Below are 22,690 nucleotides of genomic sequence, written 5' to 3' on the forward strand. Positions count from 1 at the left end.
TGAAATTTTCTAGCTCTTTCAATCTCATATTACGGTATGGGAAACTTCCACACTTGTCTTCAAAGCATGGGAGATAGAGTCAGAAGAGTCTTGTGGAGCTTTAAAAGCTAATCTACTACATGCAGATCATAAAAACACATTGTTACCTCATTTGTAAGACACCTTCCTCCACAGACTCTTGTTAATGATAAAACAGCTATGCAAGAGAAGACATGCTCTAGTGTCTCTTAGCTGGTTATAAGAGATCACATACACTACATATTGTTCCAATGCATTCTGAAGAAAATTTCTGCTAATGCAACCTTTATCTTTTTCCCAATGAGGAGATTCAGTGATCTACTTTCAAAAATCCAACTTGCTTTGGTATTTAATTAAAATCAAATTCATTGTGTGCATATTTGTATGTTGCAACTCCTACAATATTTGAAAAAAAATGTAAACCAGAAACAAAATAGACATTCCATCATTTTTCTTTCTTTATCAGAGTGCTAAATAAGCCTCCACACTTCTCAGACTCTAAGCAAAAGCATAGTCAAACTGGCCTTTCTCCAGTCCATCAAGTCCATCAGCCCAGGTTGATGTTGGCATACTGCGGTAGGGGTCGAGGAGAATTTGGAAGCAGCGAACAATAAGGATTCCCAAGAAAATAAATAATAAAATCACAAAGGCAAATGTTGTTTTCTGTTCCAGGGTCATGCTAGAATTTGGTGTCATGTTCCCAGACGGCACAAAAGTGGCAGTGAATATCTCTCTATCCATCATCCAGGGAAGATGAAATGAATAATCCCACAGCCACCTTCTTTTCATCATCAGTTTGCTGAGGTCAGAATAGAAGCCATTTAGATGCACTTTGCTATCTGTAGGGCAAGGGGGAAGCAATGTTAACTGTGAATAGCTCTTTTGTTTGTTTACTTCAATACAATTTTCTCTTAATGGAGAAAAGTGAGATGGAAAAGAACTTGACAGCAGGTCTGCTTGCCTCTGCATCATATATGAGACCTTTTAGAAATCCTCTACTGTTCTGTTGGCAGTGCAGAATCCAGCCACCAGTACTAAATGTCACTAGACCCTGAGCTGGCAGTAACCTCTCCCTGTCTACCGTATCATTTGGACTGGGGTAGAACATTTCTTTCCTGCAAGGGGGACAATGAGAGGTTTAATCACACTGCTCCAGTGGGTAGCCCGCAGAAATGGCAAATTGCATGCCTCACTGCAGGACAAATAAACTGCAGTTGATGCTTCTCTAAGTTGGGGGAGAGGCATTTGAAAAACAAATGTAGTTACGGTTTTGCACACAATGACCAAAAATGTTTTGAGATGGGATGGACCAGGATCCACTGCAGGCCAATAATATGAGTGTGTTCCCACAATGGAAGGCTGCAACCATTCAGTGCGTGTAACACTGCAGCATTTATGAAGGAAAGGCATAAATAATTTGTGTTTGAAATGACAGAATATTTAGGAAGGCAGCCTGAAGTAAGTCAAGGAGTAATTTAGCTCAAGGGCAAATGTCTCCTCTTACTCAAAATCAGAATCAGGCTTACAAACACAGTTAACAAGAAAATGTTTTTTATGTCACCAGCTCTGCCACATCAAGAGAATCACCAGGATTTGGGACTGAACTTGGCTGTTTCTAGACAGCAGAGCATATGCTGTGCTACCGCCTGCCCGGCATGTCTGCTCCCTTGACTGTCTGTCTGGGTGTCTGCCTACCATTACTTCCTCCTCCCTTGCACACCAGGTTTTCCTTCCAGCGGGAGGGAAGCACTGCTGGACACCACAGCTTCGACCTAGTTATCATCACCACTGAAATTACCTGTAAAGTGTTCTCAGCAAAAGGCAGGCTTCAAAACTGGTGGAAGGACAACAATGCCTCAGCTGAACGTGTTGTGTTAATGGTTATAGGAAGGAAAAGAAATAGAAGAACACAAGGCAGTGTATAACATGCACAGATGAAACTTTCACATGATTATAACCACTCCATCACTGGACTGGGGTCAGTAATGATTTATAAGCATGCGTCAGTAACGATAGTTAATAGGTATAAGTGGATTAAGAAAGCATAGTCATACTGGAATATTGCCAGCATTATTCTAAAAACTGTACCTTAAACAAAATAGAGAAAATACTAAAGCAACAAAAATATTGGAACTGCATGGTTATTACTGCCTGCTTTCATTTATGATGGAAAGGATAGAAAGATCAAAAATGTTAACTTCCAGTCTTTTGCAAGAGTGTCTCAGCTACCAGCTGATAAAAAAAATGCAGAGGACTGCCTAATAGAGAGAGCTAAAACTTTAGGAACAACTGGTTTAATAAAGCTGACAGATTTTATTTTTGGGGGGGGGGGGGGGGGGGGCGGTGGTACCTGGTGAAGGAAATAACGAATTCTGGTGAAAAATAATCTTGTTATAAAACCAAGAAACATATAAACTGAGACAGGCTGTACCACTGTGGCAGTGATGCTACAGTGAAGGCCAAAGGTAGCAGTGTCCCCTTTTAGAAGACCTCTGGTATTCTGACTTCAGAAAGCTTTTCAGCACACACATTATGTCATGGGTTTTAATGTTATTTAAGCATACGCCCTCAGCTATTCACATATTATACACACTTAACAGTCTTTGGTAAAACTGCAATCACACAATACAGTAACTATGCTTGCTCTCACAGATCAGAATGTTTTAGGAAAGGTTTTCCTGACACTTTTCTAGGTATTATTGGAATACAGTTAGCAACGATGGGAGAAAATGCAGAAGATGGAAAATCTGTGACTGTCAGGAAAGATCAACTTTTGATATGCTGGTTTAAATGTCAAACTTAGAATAGACGAAGGATTCTGTGCACAGTATCATTTCAGTTTTGAAGAAACCTGACTTCAAAAAGATACATGTAATTATTGACTCTGTGATAAGCAAATGCAGTTCATTATTTTCCTTTTGGGATCAGAGTAGGCAGCTAAGTGGGCTAATACAGAGAAGAGTTAGCTACTTATTTTCATACCAGTGAGCAGTATTGACTGATTTTAGGAACAGGTGAAATGTCTGATTATTTTACAATTTGCAGCTTTTCACACTCTGAATCCTAATTTTTATGCTATAGATTATATGCAGTAAAATACTAAGACTACATTGCAAAGCTGAAAGGAATGTATTTCCAAGGTTTTGGGCTTCCAGGCAGCCTTCTGGGTGTGCTCATTATACTGAATGATTGCAAACTTTTTGGGGCAGCAGTTTGTCTCCACAGAAAAGATCAATACCTGGCATAAACACATCCTTTGCCCTCTTTGAACCACTTATTTTGCAAGCTAAAACTTAAATGAGATCTTTAACCATTTCCTTTGTGACAAAATGATGCTTAAGTATCCCCAGGGATACAAGCACATGGGTACTTGAAGGAGAAGGTAACTAGCTGAAGACATTAATAGGGTGTATCTATAGACACAAGGCTTAGAAGCACCTTGGTGACAGCCATGTGGGCTTGCACCCTCCTGGCCTCTGGTCATTGACTTGGAGCAACTGGTGAAAAGGAGTTCCCTAGCCCCATATCTTCCTCCCTGCCTGTCACCATCTGTTGTGCGAGCAGAGCTCTGGGGGGACTGGGCACCAGACACTCTTTCCAACTGGAAATATTCCCTATCGAGGAGACTATAAAGACTGTACATGGCAACCTTTGAACTATATTTTCTTCCATGAGAACCTCCACACTCCTTGCAAGAGTTCCTCCAGCCTCCCTGAATTCCATCCTGCCTCAGTGGTACTGATCAAAGACTGATAGGGAGGACAGGAGCCTGGAAGAAGGTGCCAGAGAGCGCGAAAGAGAGCAAAAAAGGCCTTTCCCCATAGCATGAGGGAGATTTCTGCTCAAGGATCCACCTCTAGTGCAGATCCCAAGAGGCAAGAGATGAAAGCATGAGTATGATGCACACTATAGGTATCCCTATTTCAGCACAAAGGTATCCATGCAGCCAAAACGAATAAATAAAAAATACAGATCATAACAAGGAAGGTGGTAGAAACCAGATAATACTAATAATAACAACACAACCTGAATGTGTTCCTTTTCATCTTATTCCAACCACTAAAAGCTAGGTCAGGTTATACCATGGGTGGAAAAGCCTCACGATTGTTCAAAAATTTGTTGACATAACCAAGATTCCTCTACATGCAGACCTGCTTCTTTTTTTTTCCCCCACATCTCAGATAAAATCATAACTGATAGAACAAACAGATTATCCTTCACTTAAATGACTAGCCCTGATTTTTTTTTTTTAAGGCAGAGGTGCCCCCTTCAATTACTTTCTGTAATAGGTCCCCTGCAGATGTGTCTAATCCTTTGTTTAATGACTACACAGTTGCACATCACTCTATCCACATCAGGTTGTTATTATAATTTCTCCGTGCCAGTGTGCACACATCCGTTAGGTAGTTCAATTATATCTCTCCCTGAGGTGGTGCTTACAGTCTCAGATACTAAGTTTATAAAGAAATAAAGAAACAGAGCAAATCACTAGTGGCATTAAACTGACAGGTTAGTCCTTGGCACATCTGAAGCCTTAGCAGCCATCATACAGTTTCAAGTGCCCACCTGCAGCCTAGTAGCTGAAATATGAGCATAGGGCCTGGTCAAATGTCACCAAAGGGTAACTTTTCTGGTCAAGCCACTAAGATTTTTGAAGTTAAAATGTCATTGGATTAATTAGATGATAGAGCTATCTACACATTCTTATGAAAGATACAAATTCTCAGGACTCTGAACAGTTAAACTTGTTCAAAGTGCCTTTGATTGGTCTTTCTGTCTTTCAGCATTTCATTTGTTTCAAAGTTGACTTTAATTGAAAATTGCTATACTTAAAAGGATTTCCTTAGGGCTCACAGTTTAAAGCCTCTTACTTTGGGAACAATAGGACTAACAGAAACAAAGGCCTTAAGATCTGCACCTCTAGGAATGACATATTTACAATTAAATTTGGCTTTGTTCTGTTGTTTAAACTGCCCCCTCTCTATTACCATGTACAATATAAATTGCATTTTGTATCAACACCCACATGTTTATGTTCTTACCATGAAAGACTTGTATGTTGGTGAGTAGTCACAGCCAAAGAGATTGTAGGAAATCACATCCCAGTTTGCTGAGTAGAATCTTACTTCTACCCCTTTTGCCAATTTCTGTATCCTACCTGTTCATAAACTTGCATATTATCCCATCCATGTAGCTGCAATATGGCACGAATACTCTGAGACACACAGAAGCTCTGGAGCTGACCTTCAGTTGCTGTAAATTGTTCCAATATAGTCGGAGGTACACAAAGATTAGCATTGCTGGCCCTTCATCTTTCAAAATACTGAGGAACTGGTAACTCAAGAAACTATTGAAGACATCCAGACTGAAGTGTGACATACACAATCTATGTGTCCAGGGATTTAAAGCAAATATTTTAATTAAAACCATTAACAATGAAACACCATAGAGTGGCAGCATCTGTTTATTGCTATTTCTTGACAGATCATTCACTGCACAATGTTCTGTGTAAATCACATAAAACAAATAGAAAAGCCTTTGAAACAAGCAAGTTCAAAGGAGGAATCTGACCAGCAGAAAACCATCTGAGACACAGGGGCTTGCAGCTTTGCTAACAAGGCCAAATATCCTGCTACTGCAGTTAGCTATACAGTTCTGCTGACTTAATTACCATCTTGCCCACTTACATTTTTGGCCCTGTAAAATTTGACTGATTAAAATTACAATTAAGCAATTAAGCAATAAACACATCAAGACATTAAACATCAAGACATTTAAACACAGTAAACAGGATATTTTGCTTTCTCTTTCGAGTCAACAACCAAAGCCTTTCTTTTGCCCTTCTTGTTCACTCGAAATTTACTGGCTTAATCTGTAAGGTCCTGTGACTTCACTCAGTGCTTCACAATGTATGCCTGATATGCAGGTATCCTATATTAGTGGAGCAGTTGGGTTTTCCATTATGAAATATCTCATGGAATGTAGCAAGCACACAGCTGTGCCAAGACCATGTGCATGATTTTCCTATACCACCCATACTAGTTTCACTGATTACTCACTTCCTTGGCTACAAAAACACATGGCAAGTTTCTTCAGGCTCAAACATCAGTACACAGACTATTTGAGCAAAGATATTTCCATGCAGTCACAGCTCAGTTGCTGTGATTGACATTCTCAGCTTACCTTAAATAAACAAAACTTGATTACAAAAAGTACCAGGCTAAAAAATTAAATTACATGTGCCCTTCTCTTGTACCCAAATGTGTCTTAACATTCTTTCATAGTGTATCCTGTACTGTTGTTTGCTGCACAGTCTAAATGGATATATTAACAATGCCCTTTTCACCTATTCTTCATAATTTTCTTCTTATAGATTTGATATCAAGCTGACATTTCCCCTTCTCCTGCAGATACTTATCTTCATCATCTCTCAACAGCTTTTAAGGACAGATCTTTGTGTGCAAAAAGAGCCCCTTGGTGCACCATTCAGCTGTTGATACTGTTAAAGTTGATGGGGTTAATTTTAGCAGTAAAACAATGCTAGAAAGGGATCTGTTCTTTTTTCTGTAGACCCTCTCCAATACCATGCACCTCAATTTTATTTAATGTACCATGGAATGTTTAAAATGCAAGTTCACCTTTAACGTGTTAATGTGTACACATAGTATTTTGAATTCCTCTACATAAGCTGTGTGAGGATGATTTATACACCAAAAAAGGCCAAAGTAGTTCTAAAAGCTTGAATTACTGCTTTTGGTAAAGAAATTTCTAGCTTTATGAGATACTACTTGAGAAGATCTGAAGGTATGAATCTGTGAAACATCAGTATATTTATACCATCCAGGAATCTGTGCAATGGTTTGAAATATGCACCTAACAGACTGTTTTCCTTCCTCTGTATACACTCTTCTTTTAAGAAGAGGGTGTACAGATACACAGGCATGAGTATTGCAGCCCCTCTCAGCTGTGAATATCATAAATGCATTAATAAGTAATAAGATATCAAAAAATGTTAAAGTTTTTAAAGCCAGTAACATGGCTAATATCCTTATAGGCTGGATCCTACATAAATCAGCAAGTTGAAAATTTGTTGTCTTAGCAGTCATGAATCTTCACCAAAAAAATATTTGCAGCTCAAAATGACAAGAAATGGATTTTATACTGCCTTTTCTGGCATCAGCATAAGATGAACTCTAATATACTTCCCAGAAAGTAAACAGGGAATACCCAACAATATAATCAATATACATTCATTTAATTATTGTTACTTTTAAGTCTCATATCAGTATTCCTAACCTGCTATGTATAACATAATAGTACTAGCCAGGCATATGCAATATAAAGGTTATAACTTTATTAAATAAATGAAGAAAATTAGACAATCAATTTCCGTGAAACAAATACCTTCATCTAGTCGAGAGGGAATTTGACCCATTTCCCACTGCAGCAGTTACAGGTAGTTACAAGCATCTTTAGTTTCCATTCTTCTGCACGCTTCTTGTATTTCTAAGCATAAAGGATCAGGGACTGCCAAGAAACCACTGAATACCCAAGTTCAAAAGCTGCCTTTTGAAAGCTTAGAATTTTACCGAAAAAACCCACAAAGTCAAATGAGAATCCTATTTGTGTGTTAGAAGTAATTAGCTGACAATAATGTTGTTTTTTTAAAGTGAGCTATAATTTCAGTTCTGCCTTAGCAACTCTTCAATGGATTCTGTTTGGCTGAGTACAGCAGTCACATCGCAGCCTGTCTGAAACCATCTTCAGCAGAACATTAACATTCAAAAGGTGTACCAAAAAAACCCAACCAAAAAAACCCCACAGGGTATTCCCATACCTTTGCAAAATCAGACCTATAATCTGCTAGTGCTTCTCTCTTCTTCTTTATTGATTATTGTCCGTAATCTGTCTTTTTAACACCACTTAACACTTCTTTTTTCAGTCAATCTGAATATTTATTACAATTTGTAAACTTCAGCCAAGTACCTTGATCCTTTACACTTCTTAAAATGTAGTGAATTATATGAATGCCAGTGGTATACTTTCTTCAGAAAATAAACTGACCCCGCAATGGGAGAGGATATAGTCAGTGACATTTACTGCTTAACATTTGAATTTACATCTAGGGATTTTTGCCCTAGGAGTTGTACTTGTTTCCACATACTAAAGCTGCCCTTGATGTTACTTTTTATTTTGAGGGAAAATATCTAACTAAAGTGAGAAGGTTCCTGTTTTCCTTTCCCATGAGAAGAATGAAGTCAGTTTTAGAATGTTATTCAGATAGGCTGGTTAAAAAATATAAGGTGTTTTGGTTTTTTTAATGAGAATTTCTACTTAAAAGCAAGCAGACATATACACACACAGACTCCAAATCATTTTAGGGTGATAGAATGTCATTTGTTTTCATCTCTTACAGGGAATGTCAGGTTTCAGATATCCCGTAATTTCATAGACCAAAATAAGAATATGGGATATTGTTCTCCTGTCGTATTTCCTTCAGGTTTCTGGTATGGACAATAGACTTGAAGTGCACAAGTATTATCTTCCTTTCTCTGCCCCTTGAGGATTTTCCTGTGAAAGCATACTCTATTTTAAAACATTAACCCTGCCAACCGCATTGTGGTTGGCAGGGTCAACATTGTGGAGCGTGGGACCATGATTTTTTGCATGTAATAAGACAAAATATGCTTGTAGAGATGATGGAAAGCTGCCACACAGATTACCACGATGCAGAGATGGTCATTTTGCGGACACCCATGCAGACAACCAGTGGTATCTACACACCCTGTGGGTGGTCTGTCTTAAACCCATTCACAATCTGGTTTTTCATGCTTCATACAACTATAAACAAAGAGGAAAGCACTTCCTCCTGCTGTCACATAAAAACCTCCTTGCAGGGCTTCCTCAGCACCTTGTCCTTTGCAAGGTAAGCAGGTAACAAGGGCTATCCAGGGACCTAGGCTTGGCACACACAAATATTCTATGTGAGTATGAGTATTGCAGTTGCCCTCACATTGCTTTGCAGAGTAGTTAAACAAGTACACACCTCAGTATAAACCACGAGGCAGTCTGCCATACAAATGCATTATGGTCACATCGGGGTATACCTGTCTGCAGGAAAACATTTCAGGAAGGATTTTTCAGCTCCTTGTTCTCCTTTGCACACATGGGCATAGGTTGGTCTGACACTGTGTTCTGCACCCTCCAAATCCCTCAGGATCTATTTTTCCAGATGAGCTTCAACACTGGTGTCCTAGGGCCCCTTCCTATGCTTTCCTTGGTCCCATCAACACCTCTCATTCTGTGACTTTAAAGAGCCAACTTGTAATATCCCTTTTTAATTCTTTAGGGATTTTCCACTTTCTGAACCTGAATGCCACACAGCTAGATTTCATCCGCCCCATTGCTATAGCAAGCAACTTCTGGAAGGATAATTGACAAGGTGTAGTAACGCCTCCTTGTCTGGAAGATTCATGACAAGACTTGACAAAAGAGGCTGGATTACATTCCCATAAGATTTCTCGCATAGGGATTTCATAATATCAGGCAGAAGTTTTGTATTTTGCATTTAAGTACTCTAAAATCACACAGTCTTACACACTCCGTAGCATATTACTGCAGCATCACTGCTTTGTGATCCAGGCAAGCTGGTGTGCTTTCTGGGGTGTACATTTTTGTCATGAAGAAACTCTTCATCACATACTTCCCTTTAAACAATTCTCATTGCGATACAAGTTGTCATCCACTCAGCTCCAAGAAACTGAGCAAGTCTGCAAGAAAAGAAGGAATGATTCATTTCTTACAGGAGGACAGGTCGTAAGAGCATGGATCTATAACCCAGCAATGAGGGAACTCCCATGGAAGGGGAGGTTTGCATCTATCACTCTATATGCATTTTATATTTAGTAGCCACTGGATTTAAAAAAAAAAAAAAAAAAATCCTGGGAACTACCTGGTTAACATATAAATGCTGGATGCTGCTGCCACACTGTGTGAATTGGACCCCAGAGGAGGCATATGAAGTGCTTTTGCTAGGATCTGGTCCCAGTAAGGTTAAAGCTGGAGCCAGGAATTAAGTGGAAAAGCCCTGGAGTGTCTCTGACCAAGTTGGTCAGAGAGGGAGGGTAGGAGGACAGCCTAGTGAGTTCAAGCAGTTACTAGCCAGGGACAGGTTTTGGTCTCAGTTTCAGAGTTAGGTTCCTACAGCCCCCTTAATGCTGCTTTAGACAGCTAAAGCTTTTGGGTTTAACAGATACTATAGGGTCAGTTCTTATAGGGTTTGCAATGAGAGCGTCTTATCCTAGCTTCCAACCCCAGTCACTGCAAACTCCTAGATTCTTATTTGATTTGAAAATAGTATGCTTCACATAGCCCTTTGAATGGAAATAATGTAAAATTCTGAAATAAATATCAGAAATACATTGGTATTTCTGGTAATTTACTACAGCACTAGTAATGAGATGAATTTGCATCTCCAGGTATTTAATAGGAAAGTTCCTTTAGTGCTCTTCAAAGAAAGTTTTTCTCAGCCAATATCATTAAAATATTTTCCATAGCCTTGACTTGCTTTGCTATAAAGTTGTGTTTTACTTTTAACAACTTTTTGGAAAAGGAGGCTTGAAGATAATTATATTTAATATTTATATGTGCTTTAGTTCCAAAATCTGTATTGGAAGAGACACTCCTGCCAGCTTTTTAGTGTACTTCTATTTTTGTCTACTCACAGATCTGTTACTTCATTTTGGAAGGTGGAAGCGGGGGCCCTGAAGTGCTGCTTCGCACACATTGTACATGCAGCGGCGTGCCACATACTCAGTAGCAGACATCCCACTTGCAGGTCCTCCATCACCATACTTACACAAAGGGGAAAGGACCACGCAAACTTGCTTTTTTCTGCAGAGGTTTCTCTCCCAGATGTTTTCACTGAGCTCCCCTAGCCCTCAAAGTCAATGCCAAGACCTGACTTTCTGTGTCAGGCTGGTAGAGATAAAGCAAGTGAGAAGGATTTTGGCTGATTTGGCAGCACTCGCAGCCCAGCACAGCCTTCCTCTTCCGCCCAGGGAAAGGGGGTAGGCCAGGTCTGTTTGCCCCATGTTTCACCAGTTAAGTTGCTTAACACACTGAACCCCTTTTTTCCCCTGCAGATGGCTTTAATTGCCACTAACATCTCTAGGCATCCTTCCTTGTGACATGGATTTGGCTGGAAGTACAAGGCAATTCTGGTAGGTGCTGTGAACATCCTGACTGCAGGCAGAGTTAGACGAGGCATCTCTCAGAGAACATGGAGGTTCCCATCCTCGCTCTTCTTCCCAGGCCCTGCAGCACTACCACTGGCACTCCTTCACCTCCACCACAAAAGACACTTTGCAAAATAAACCTGCTTGCTATATTCGTGCCCCCTCTGAGTCAACTGCCCTGTCTTTTCGGGGTAACTCCATGGCTTTTCTTGTTCTGTGCATGCCTGGGGAAGTTTTCTTTGGCAGGCATGTGAAGGTGCATGAATGTCCTCCTTAACATAGGTCATGCAAAATAACAATGCAGTTTAGACATTTTCTGAGGGTAGCAGGCAAGCAACATGACTCCTAACTTCTTATTAGTAAAGCTATGTGGAGCACACGTCTCCCCTATGGTAAGCTCAGAACAAGACCTTGACATGGCATGACCTGTTTCCCTGCCTTATCTATTTAGCACACTTCTACACTGGAATTTCATTCTCTGTGATCCAAACATTAGCCAGCATTTTCCACGGCAATTGCTTGAGCTCTTCTATATATGTTCAGTTTGGCACATTAAAACCATTTTTGTGGGACCAAGTAAAACTGAAAACAATAAAAACATGGAGCATTTCTAAAGGTTGCCTCAGCCTGGACAGCAACTAGCTACCATTGCTAGGGCAATGTGTGAAGGATAAAATGTTGGGGAGGGTAAAATATTCGGATGTCTGTAAGAAAAGTCATATTATAACTGAGATTTACTTTGGAGACTGTGTACTTTCCCTTCTCTCCTGCCCTAATATAAGTCATTATCTCACATTTGCATCTACTGCTCTAATCTTTAGCACTAACCAGCACACAAAACAGTGAGCCTGGAATCCTGGCTTGCCCAGAGAAAGTCGCGAGAGATTTTATTTTGCATTCAGTGTAAATATGATACATATTCTGATGATCAACATTGACATATGTTTCTGTGATACTAATCTACAGAGAACTCTAGAATCTGGCTAAGAACAAAGTGAAAATAGCAAACATTGGGGTGGGGAGCGCTGTTGTATCTGGACAAGGGAGGGGGAAAAAGGAACAAGAAGTTTGGGGTGACAGTACCTTCTCTGGAGGTATCTAAAGCATCAGTATGACATAGCTAGCTTTAAATCAAGCTCTCACATTCCTATTTGTGTGTTCTATGCACCTGTGCCCCATGGCACCCATTTCAGGCTCCTCCTAAGGGTCTCCATTATGGTTTTGCCGCAAAAGCTGACAAACCCTGTCCTCCTTCAAACTACTTGAAAGTGCAAATTGAGTCATTCACCTCTGACTGACATTGATGGCTGGTAGGAACAAGGATCAGCCACTGCATAGTGCAGTATAATACCTCTAAAGTGCCATATGCCATTGTCTTAAACCAGAGGTGGCACTCAGCACACTAAGTCATTGTTCCCTAGTACCTCAGAAACTGTGTTTGCAAATTATATCGCACTAATACTGATTTATTTTTCCTTCATTTGTATTCTTTAGTGTGCACTGTAGCAATACAAAAAAAGAGCAAAATCCTTAACATCATTTACATAATTCATCATAAGAGCCAAGATTTCAAAGTTAATTTACTTCCTTCACATTTTTCTCTACTTCCCAATTTTGTCTTAATGCAGCCTAGATGTGACATCTAACATAGCAAGACAGCACTTCTGCTGCTAAAACATAAAGCTTTGTAAAAATTTCTACTTCTCTTCCTATAGTTGATTTATGCAGGCAGCTGTGTAAAATTTGGGTGGTATTGGCACATCAGAGAATACTAGATATCTTGTGACTAAACTTACACCTTACATGTACACAGCAGAATAAAAATGTACACATAGTTCTATCTTTAATCCATAGCCTTATTAGTCATTAAACAAGCAATGTGCAATTTTACTACTATAATACTGAAGATTAAGAGATTGAATTAGGATGCCTTCCAAAGACATCACTGCATTATATAGGAATCGTGATTTGGTATACTGCAGTTCACTAATGTCAGTCAAGGCACATTTTATGTCTATGTCTCATTAAAAAAAAACCAAAGTAACATGACTGAACAGATTTTATTGTTTAAGAAATTACAAATGCTACCTAACATTCCCATTCCCACATTAACTAGCTTGCCTTAAAAGTAATCTCAGAATAACATAGTTTTGGAATAATGAGTATGAAGAGATGTGTGAGAACTTAATGAGCAGGATGCTGGCTTTTTTGCTGTTTGATTTTGTTCTGATTTTCAGTAACTTTGCAGAACTGAGAGCTACTGCTGAGAAGTGATACAGTATTCTCTCAGCAGAGAGTTTGAGTGTACCAGTGATATAACTGCTGACCTTTAGAGCAATTTGAGATGATGAGTATGTGTTTCCCTTTCAAGAATCCTGCTTCCTTTACAAAAGCTGCCCCTTTTCACAATTATGTCATCCTTTGAGAGTGTGTCATGAAAGGAAGAGGTGGATCCTTCAAATAAACCCATACAGTTAAAATTTCTATACAATGTGCTACAGAATTCCAGCCAAGGAAGCTGGTAACACCCAAGTGATTCTTATCCACTGTTTTGGTTAAATTAGGGCCTTAAAGGAATGAAAGTTGTCCTGCTGGCTAACACAGAAATGTCAAAGGTGACAGTGCTTTTTCAGTAAAAACCACGGAAGTTCCATAATGAATGTTTTACATACCCAGCAGTGCAACAGGTCACACTAACACAACTGAAAAGTGTCCCCACAGCTAAATGCTCTCATTGATCTAATATTATACACAAATGCTATGTAGTTGCATCAGAAAACAACAGAATATATCAGGTAATTTAAGTAAATGTTCATGAAAGCAGTTATTTAAGGTAAGAGAATATTACTTGCACAAAGGCTGCAAACAATGCATTTCAAATGTGAGCATAATGATTTCACGTGACAAAAAATTAGTTATGCAATTCTCTTTTCCAAATAGCATAAAAACTAGCATATCATAATGCTACCTCTTACTGTCCTGTCTCATAGAAGTTTTAATCCTCCGAGAATAAAATTAGTCTCCTTAATTAAAGCTAAAGTCATGTAAGCCCTCATAAAGAGACACACACAGACAGATAATAGAGCTATTTAACACTGCAGTTAATTTACATTCAAGATATGTTCACATTTTTCGTGATTGGGGCAACTGATTTAATTCTATTTTAAAATGTGGTAACAAATGTAATGAGTTTCCTTACAAAGGCCCTTAACACATTAATTAAAATTAATCTGAAGGATACTGTACAAAAGGTAGCATGCTCTTGAACTGTGACAAAGAATGCAAAAGTATTCCAGCTCCTCAAATGTACATTGAAAAAGATATTTCAAAAGCATGAAAGCTTCCCTATGTACTACTACATTTTTTAATGTCAACAAATTTGTCATTTACTAATAGAAATACACCTAAAAATTTGTAACCTTTAACTTGAATCATATTATAACTGCTACTACGTCAATAAAGCCCATCTACATTCCTATTTTGCAAAGTCATTGGTTATATAGCCTTCATGTTGTTTAGGCTGATATTTCAAACACCAGCAATGAACTCAGATGACACTATTTTTTCAGACTTTTTCCTTTGCTTTGAAGTAGTAATGAAAAATTACCAAAATCACAAACAGAATCTAAGTTATTGTAGACTGCTTTTGGACAAGCAGCAGTGAAAGGAAGTTAACCCTCCTCCTTTCCACTCCCTCCTACAATCTCACACAGGTTGCCCATATCACTTGGTACTTTCTTCCACTGCAGCCACCAGGCACAAGGAACCAATGACCTTTTCTCCTGGGAAAATCTGTAGCTAGCCATTTATCTCCCTAATTCTTGCTTTGAGAGAGACTTTTCACACTGCAGCAAAGTCAGTGTGTGATGTACTGCCAAAAAGGGGCAAACTCGCCCCCACCCCACCTTCCAGCCCCAAAGATTGCCACCACTCCCTTTGCATCAGACACAGCTGTTGGGCAATTACAGCATAAATCAGGTATGGAAAATCCATCTGGGGAATACAAAACGAAACAAAAGAAAAAAAGTTCTCATCAGATCAGTTAGCATCCCAAGAGAGATGGGCACAGAGAGGGAACCTGAAGACAGAGGAGCAGGACTGCCTCTTTCAGCAGCAGCTTATTATTAGATTGGCTTAGCCGCAGCTTGAAACTGCATCCTAAGCCTTCCTGCAAAGCTGGGGAGGAAAACGACTGTGCAGTCACCTCTCCTTAGAGACAGACAAAGGAAGAGATTAAAACAGATGGGAGGAACCAGGGGTGTGCGACAGCTGTGGTTACCTCGAGGAGCAGATATACAGCAGGACTGTAATAGATCAACGTTGAAAGAGAGCTGGCCACAGATGGACCTGGGTGATTTCAGCAGCTTGCAGTTAGGCTGAATGCATGAAGAGAGGTGAAAAGCAGCTGTAGAAGGAGATAGGGAGAAGCTGTAGGAAAGAAGGCTGAAGAGGGAGAAGATTTGAAGGACAGTTAATTGCGAAACGATGGTTTCAGTTAAGTGCACATGAGAGCAAGAGGAGAGTCTAAAGGCACAGGAGTCTTCTGAGTATCAAAATACTGAGGAAGAAGGCACAAGAAAACACCAGCTAACAGGATGTGTGCATACATGCAACCACAAATATATATTAAGGTATTCAGACTGTAATCATGCCATAAACTGAAGACATTTCTGGTAAAGGAGTAGAATTATTACAGCAAACTGCAAGACTCCCAGCCATCCATACTCACACTTCCTTACACTATTTGTACACCCCCTGTCAGCACCAGCCATCCCATAGCCAACTGTGAAGCGCCCTGGTCCCTGTGGCGCTGTCTGTACATCTGCTACCATGCACAAGAATAGGAAGACGGAAGCTCACCTTTTCCCAGAGGCCCCATTTTTCTTATATTCTCACTGCAAGGTCACAAGTACAAAACCAAGGGGAAAACACCAGTGCCAGAATTTGGGGATCTACCACATACCTGCAGAATGAAAAATGGGATTGTGGTGTTTTTAAATTTAATATGATATGCTAAATCTAAAGCCCCAGAAGGTTACTTTAGCCATTCAAAGAAAAAACAAAGGAATATCTAAAGGTCTTCATCATGTTCTCTATCCTTCTTAAATTACTTTAATAAGAAATAGAAACCATTTCATATTGAAGTAGGAAAGAAATTTTTTACAGTGAGAACAATCAATCACTGGAACAACCTCCCCAGGGATGTGGTGGAATCCCCATCGCTGGAGGTTTTCAAGATGTGATTGGACAGGGTGCTGGACAATCTCACTGATGCTCCCTTTCCCACAAAATGTTGGACCAGATGAGCTTTTGAGGTCCCTTCCAACCTGGGCTATTCTGTGATTCTATGATTCATTTGATACATCTGATATGTCAAAGTTTAAAAAAAAAGAGAGGGTCAACAAACCTTGTTCTGGAAGATCTCATTACATATCATAAAACTGCAAAAATGTACACAATATTTTTTAAATCTTTTCAATACTCTGAAATTGTTCTGATTAATCTCAACCACTGTATGATACAGTATTTTGAAAGCCAACTTCCAGCATCTTGACCTTCAGCCTTATCAAAGGCAGACAGCAGTTTCATTAAAGGCAGGCACAGGAAAGGTACTAGGGTGATTTCTAACGGCAGCTTGCAGCAATGAACACTGAAAATGCTCCAAAAAAGAGTGTTTCATTGCCTTCATGAGCACAGCCTTCATGAGCACAAGCATTTATCAATAAAGCTTTCTGATGACATTAGACCTTCGTAGCCCTTAAGGCTTTCCAGATGATAAAACCACATTTAACATGAATTGCATTTAAACATAAGATATAAAATAATATTGAAACAATTGTGAAGCTGGCTTAACAGAACTGGAGACTGCAAGCTTTTGTCTCTCAAGGCTCTGCAATGTTATGACAGTATCTCTGGCCATGCTGCCTATCAAGGTAACATCCGATGGGGATGAAAAAGTTAATATTGATTCATTAACTCTAATTCACTCCTTTATTGACAGCAAACAGTAAGACAAATGAGACACTGTACAAAATCCTCATGTGACTTGAAATAGAGAACTCTGTTTTTTTATTTAAAACAAAATGTTCATTGGGCTACATACTGCATAGCTAATAGCATGAAACTCTCAGAAGCCAATATTGCTGTTAACGCTAGTCAGCCAGTTTACTTGACAAATACAGTCTTTATTCTACTAACAGAAATTATTTTAAGTACTTCCTTTTAAAGGGGGGAACAAGAACAATGCCTAACTTAGCTGTGCCTGGTCACATATCATAGCCTCTTCTAGATTCAAATTACATTAAGAGGGAATGCTTTTCCCCTCCTCTGAGCAGTCTACATGTTCTGCAATCATCCCTCCAAGGGTTTTGCAATTACTCATTCAAAACAACAAACCTATTAACCTTGCTTTCCATTTTCTCCCTGTGCCCAGTCATTCTGAAAATCTGCATGCATAGAACTCCCTGTCTCACCCGGCTACCGTACCTGCCCTGCCATCTCAGAAGCGCTGCCTGACACAGGTCCCACCAGAAGGCATTGACAAAGCTGCCATCCTCTGCAGGACTTTACCACTCGCAATTGCAACTACTTCTAGTCAACAGAGACGCCTTAGCATCCTCTTAATCTATACCTCTAGCAGAGAATCTGTGCAAAATAGCTGCACTTGTGTAATTTTCTTCAAGTTACTCTAGCTTGACAGAGAGCAGCAATCCTGTAAAACAATCAATCTGCCGTTTGCTCATTGGTGCTGCATTCACATTTGTGAGGCAATGAGGGTGCCTTTGCAGCACTGACGCTGCAGTTCACCTTGCAGTGGTACTTGAGCTTTCTCAGGGAAAGCTCTGAGGGAGCTAGTACAGCTACTGCACTGGTTGCACTTCACATGAACTAGGACTCTCTCCTTTTTAGCAAGGCAATGCCCTTACACCACAAAATACAACCTTGCTTTGCCATGGCTGCAGTAACTGTAGATATTAGAAACAGCTGCAAAATCATCTGTTTCTGTTGTATATCCTGCTATGTTTTTTGCCTAAGTGTGTTTCATTTCAGTGGATTCTAACTGTTCATATAAATATTTTCTCTTTGCCTTAAATTTATTATCTTCAAGTTTCACTCAATTCTTTATCACAATTGAGAGGGCATATTATTACACTCTCTTTGATTGTTTTTCAGTTCTAGTTCAGAAAAACCTGCTGCACAGGTTTCTTAGTAGACCTGAACTATTTTATTTTTCTGCGCATGGTCGTATAAAAACGTTAGAGAGAGAAGGCCTCTTCAGTAAGAAAGGAAGGAGACTCTATTTTGACAGTTATTTATAATGAGAAACTCAAAAACTATGTAAAAAAATAAATCAAATGTCTCTGAATTTACTTTTATTTCAGGACAATTTGTTTTCCTGCAGAGAATTTTGATCCTGCAGATACTGCATTTTTCAGTGAAATGCATTTCTCTGAAAATTCTCAAAAAAGCTTTCATTATTTTTCACTAAAAATACCAAAATTATGTCTTCTTTAAAACACAAAAATAGGGATGCAAATCTCAGTGTCCCATTCAAAGCCTATTCCTGTAATTACAAATAAAACTTGAAAATTTATGTCTTCTCATTCCCACTATTTGAAGCCAACATGAGATTTTCTTAAGGCAAACGCTACTACACTAAGATTATTAGTAAACCAAATTACACCAAAATTATTCTGGCAGATGTTTGCCTAACATTCAACAAAGAATGCCTCTTCTCCTCCTCCTTAATTTTGTGAGCTGGTTGTGTGCATTTGGATCCCACTTGCCTGCTAATTTCTGCATTTTGATGGATAAGATCTTCATTTTTCTCTAAGGGGAAGCTGAATTTCTCACATGGTCACATACCAGTAGGAACTGGGCTTTAAGTAAAGCATCGAATAGCCATAATTAAATTGCTGGAGTTGGCAGCACTGTCTTAGCTTGCTGAGAAAGAAAAGCAGGGAAGTTTTTGCATAGCTGGAGGCTTTCAAGTGGTGTTCTGACTCACACAAAGGGAAACCACATGACCATATTTTGAGAGCTTCTCTTTGCACCTTAATCTAATTTGGCAGTCCTGGGGCTAAGTAGGTTTTCAGAAGAGCAGTACCATAAATCACTGTCATTGCTGTTCTTATCCACCAAGAAACACAGACACCATATTGTGAAACTGTCTTACACTGCTTCTTCAGATATAAGTTTGTTTGGAAGTGCTTTAAATTACACATGCAAGCTTCACACAAATGTTTAGACAAGAGCTGGGTACTACTTACGATGAATCAGTGAATCTATGACTGACTTTAAGCTGCAGTTGTACTGCTCTGATGAAGGCAGCTCTGCTTTTTCTGCTAAGATGCTTACTGGACACCTGTGGGTAGGTACTCTCTTTTCCCAGTGTCCTTTTGACCAACAGTAACAATAAAAAAGAAAATAACTTTTGGACACATCCAATATGATTTTAAAAGTTTAATTCCAGAAGAGTACTATCTTTAAAGAAAATGTCACAGTTTCTTGGGAGTTAGGGACAAAAAACTCAGTAAGGACTGCTTAGGCAGCACAAGAAAAAGAGGTTAATTGGATGCAGATCCTGCAGGATATATGCCAACCTTAAGCAGGTACCTGATAAAACTACTTTTCCACACAAGCATATTGAAACTCACAGGTGCAGGTGTGACCGCAAATATAGTTGGAGACAATAGTAAATTAGATAAGGACTTGAAGATGTGAAAATGATTAAACTTAGCTACACACGCATCCTTTCATCTCCAGACAACTGCTGATTCAGTACACAGCAATAAACAGAGAAAATAACTTTTGAGAGAAAACTGATCACAAAGCCAAAGAAAAATAAAAGAAGAAAAGCAGGGAAACATGTTTGCTGCTCCCTTAAGAAAGGAGCAGCAACTGACAGAAAACTATGCATCAAGGGATAAAAGAAAGGAAGCAAATCTTTACAAAACAGAGATTAGGGCTCAAGAAAAGAACTGAGCAGGCAAAGGCTCAAGAGAGACTGCAACACAGAATGGCCTTCTGACAAATGACATTGTTAAAGCCCCGGTGCTAGGGAAGAATGTGTCAAGCATAAGGGTGTTGTGGAGGATGGACAAAGAAGAGAAGATTCAGGTTATCTCCAAGGGTAGTCATTCTCTCCTTGGAGAAAAACAACACAAGTAGGACAACAGGACAAAGGTCAATAGGTTGCTCTGTGTTTGCATCTTTGAGAGATGGTTGGTGGCAAGCTTTATCTTCTCAATGGATGGATGCTACCTGAGTTCCTAAGTTGCTTAAACTAAGCTGATAGATCTGGAAGAAGAACTAAGAAACAATCTAAAGTTATTTCTTGTTTTCATCTTATGTCCTTATCAAAGGCAAGTGTAAGTACAATGGCCCTTTGCTGGCATAATGTTCAGTGAAGAATAAAAGTGGGTATTAGCCCCAGGAATAACTGAGTACACTAGTACTAGCTGCATTTCTTCTCCAGTCCGTATATGAGAGACAGTAAGAACACAAAAATCTGAAATATACTTATGAAATAAAACTAATAGGACTGGCAGAACACAAAGATATTTGTGAAGAGAACAAGATGTCATGCAAGGAGTGAGAAAACTTGAGGACACAAGTAACTGAATGGATTCAATTTTAGAATAGAGACCCCTGCTATGCACACGGGGACAAATAAAACACTTCTGTTTGAAGCTGAGAATTTACTAACAAGTGAAAGGAAAGACCTGGAAGTATGTATCCGATCACAGGATGAGTACAACTACTCCAGATAATGACTTAGAGCACTTAAATTAGGTTCTTGGTGTCCCTTTATATGGCTATCTATCTCTAGAGACCACAGATGAGCCTCTGAGTCCCATGAGCCCTTGTTGGTTATGGATGAGCCCAGCATCAAAATATAGTTCAGATGTTTACTTGAAAAATAGAATTAACCAATTAAATCCTTACTGATATCTGTGGGGGAAAATGTTAAACAAACTATCAGAAAAAGCTATGCAATAAGTCTTGTCAGTTGCTACATTGATTTTTCATTATTTGCTACTTCCTCAGAAAGTCCATGCAGCTCTGGAAAAACACAACATGACTGCAGGAGAACATGGTTCTAATTTAATATAGAAATGTAAGCAGAACTTTAGCATTAGGAGAGAACCAACCTCTCCAGTTCCTACAGCCTATCCTAGGTGCTTCTTCTCAATAAACTAATTAGTCTGATTTTTCCAGTTTTACCTATGAAATTGATTGAAATTTATATTGTCATATTTTTAATATGTTAAAAGTAAGCTAAGATAAAATTTAAGATGAGATGCAGATTAGTGCATTCTAATTTTATACTCATTATTGCAATCAATGAATGAGAGATCAAAAATTCTGCAATGTGAGCATGCTAAATATAGATATTTGGGGGTTGCATATTGGTTCATTTTGTTTTAAAATTCTGTTAAAACTATTGCATCTTCATATTTCCCCATTTCAAAGTTTTGGAGTACTATTACTGCCTTATTTAGCGTTTCTTACCAGTACTTATATAAAGCCATGACACTCAGTTTCTAACGACAAACTGTAAAGAAATATCCAAAAGGGAGCAGGATGGCTTAGTTGTATAATTGTTTCTGCTGAAAGAAAGTGTGCATGACAGGCCATATACAGGTTTGTTAGCACAGATACATAACCAGCAGCAGAGTGAATCACTTAACTCATGGCACAAAATTCTGTCAGAACAGAAAATTTATAGCAAAATTCATCTGTCTTCATGTATTTTGCTTACTTCTATTTTGGAAGATTGCTGTGAAGTGTATTTTTCTCCCAGAACTTCCCTCTGTGGAGAATTTCAGACTCTTGGTTTTTATGCCTGTTCAAGACAACATGAAGTTCTGACACTTGAAAAAAAGCACTGGGGTAGGATGTGACTCCCATCCTCCCTGCAGCTCCCCTCCTCTGCATGCCACCAAGGACACATGAATAGATTAAAAAAAAAAAAAAAAAAAGGCAAAAAAAAAAAAAGCCCTAATTTGGCATGTAATTAAATTGTGTGCATTGGGCATGGGTTGCTCCCTCTGGAGAGATCCGATCACTGACATTTTTCCTGTAAGGATGCTGTTAGGAATAGGGTTACCTCACAACCACTGTGGGATCAGGCAGCCTCTCAGCGTTTGTCTGGAATGGACAAGAGCCACGTGTTTCCGTGCCGGCTGTGCTTGGATCCAGGTGTTTCCTCTTGTTCAATGACTGTATTGTGACTGTTTGTTAACTATAACTTACATTTCCACAGCAGTGACAGGATGGGAGTAAATGCCACAGATAGTGTCTGAAACGCTCATTTTTGTGTTGTTTCCCAAGAGTCCCAGTCCACACCAAAGGAAGTGGAAGTTTTGTATCAAAGTGTACATTCCTGAGCAGGAATAAGCATGGGATTAGTAGGAGCAGAAAATAACCTG

General features: G+C 39.2%; 1 protein-coding gene across 1 annotated transcript; it reads right to left on the reverse strand.

The window, feature by feature from the left end:
• Positions 1-516: 516 nt before the first annotated feature.
• CTXN3 (cortexin 3) lies at positions 517-810 on the reverse strand. The gene has a single exon (XM_075020983.1). The coding sequence runs from the start codon at positions 808-810 to the stop codon at positions 517-519; it is 294 nt and encodes a 97-aa protein (XP_074877084.1).
• Positions 811-22,690: the final 21,880 nt, after the last annotated feature.

This window comes from Buteo buteo, chromosome Z, assembly GCF_964188355.1.
Source record: "Buteo buteo chromosome Z, bButBut1.hap1.1, whole genome shotgun sequence".
In the NCBI taxonomy this organism is placed as follows: Eukaryota; Metazoa; Chordata; class Aves; order Accipitriformes; family Accipitridae; genus Buteo; species Buteo buteo.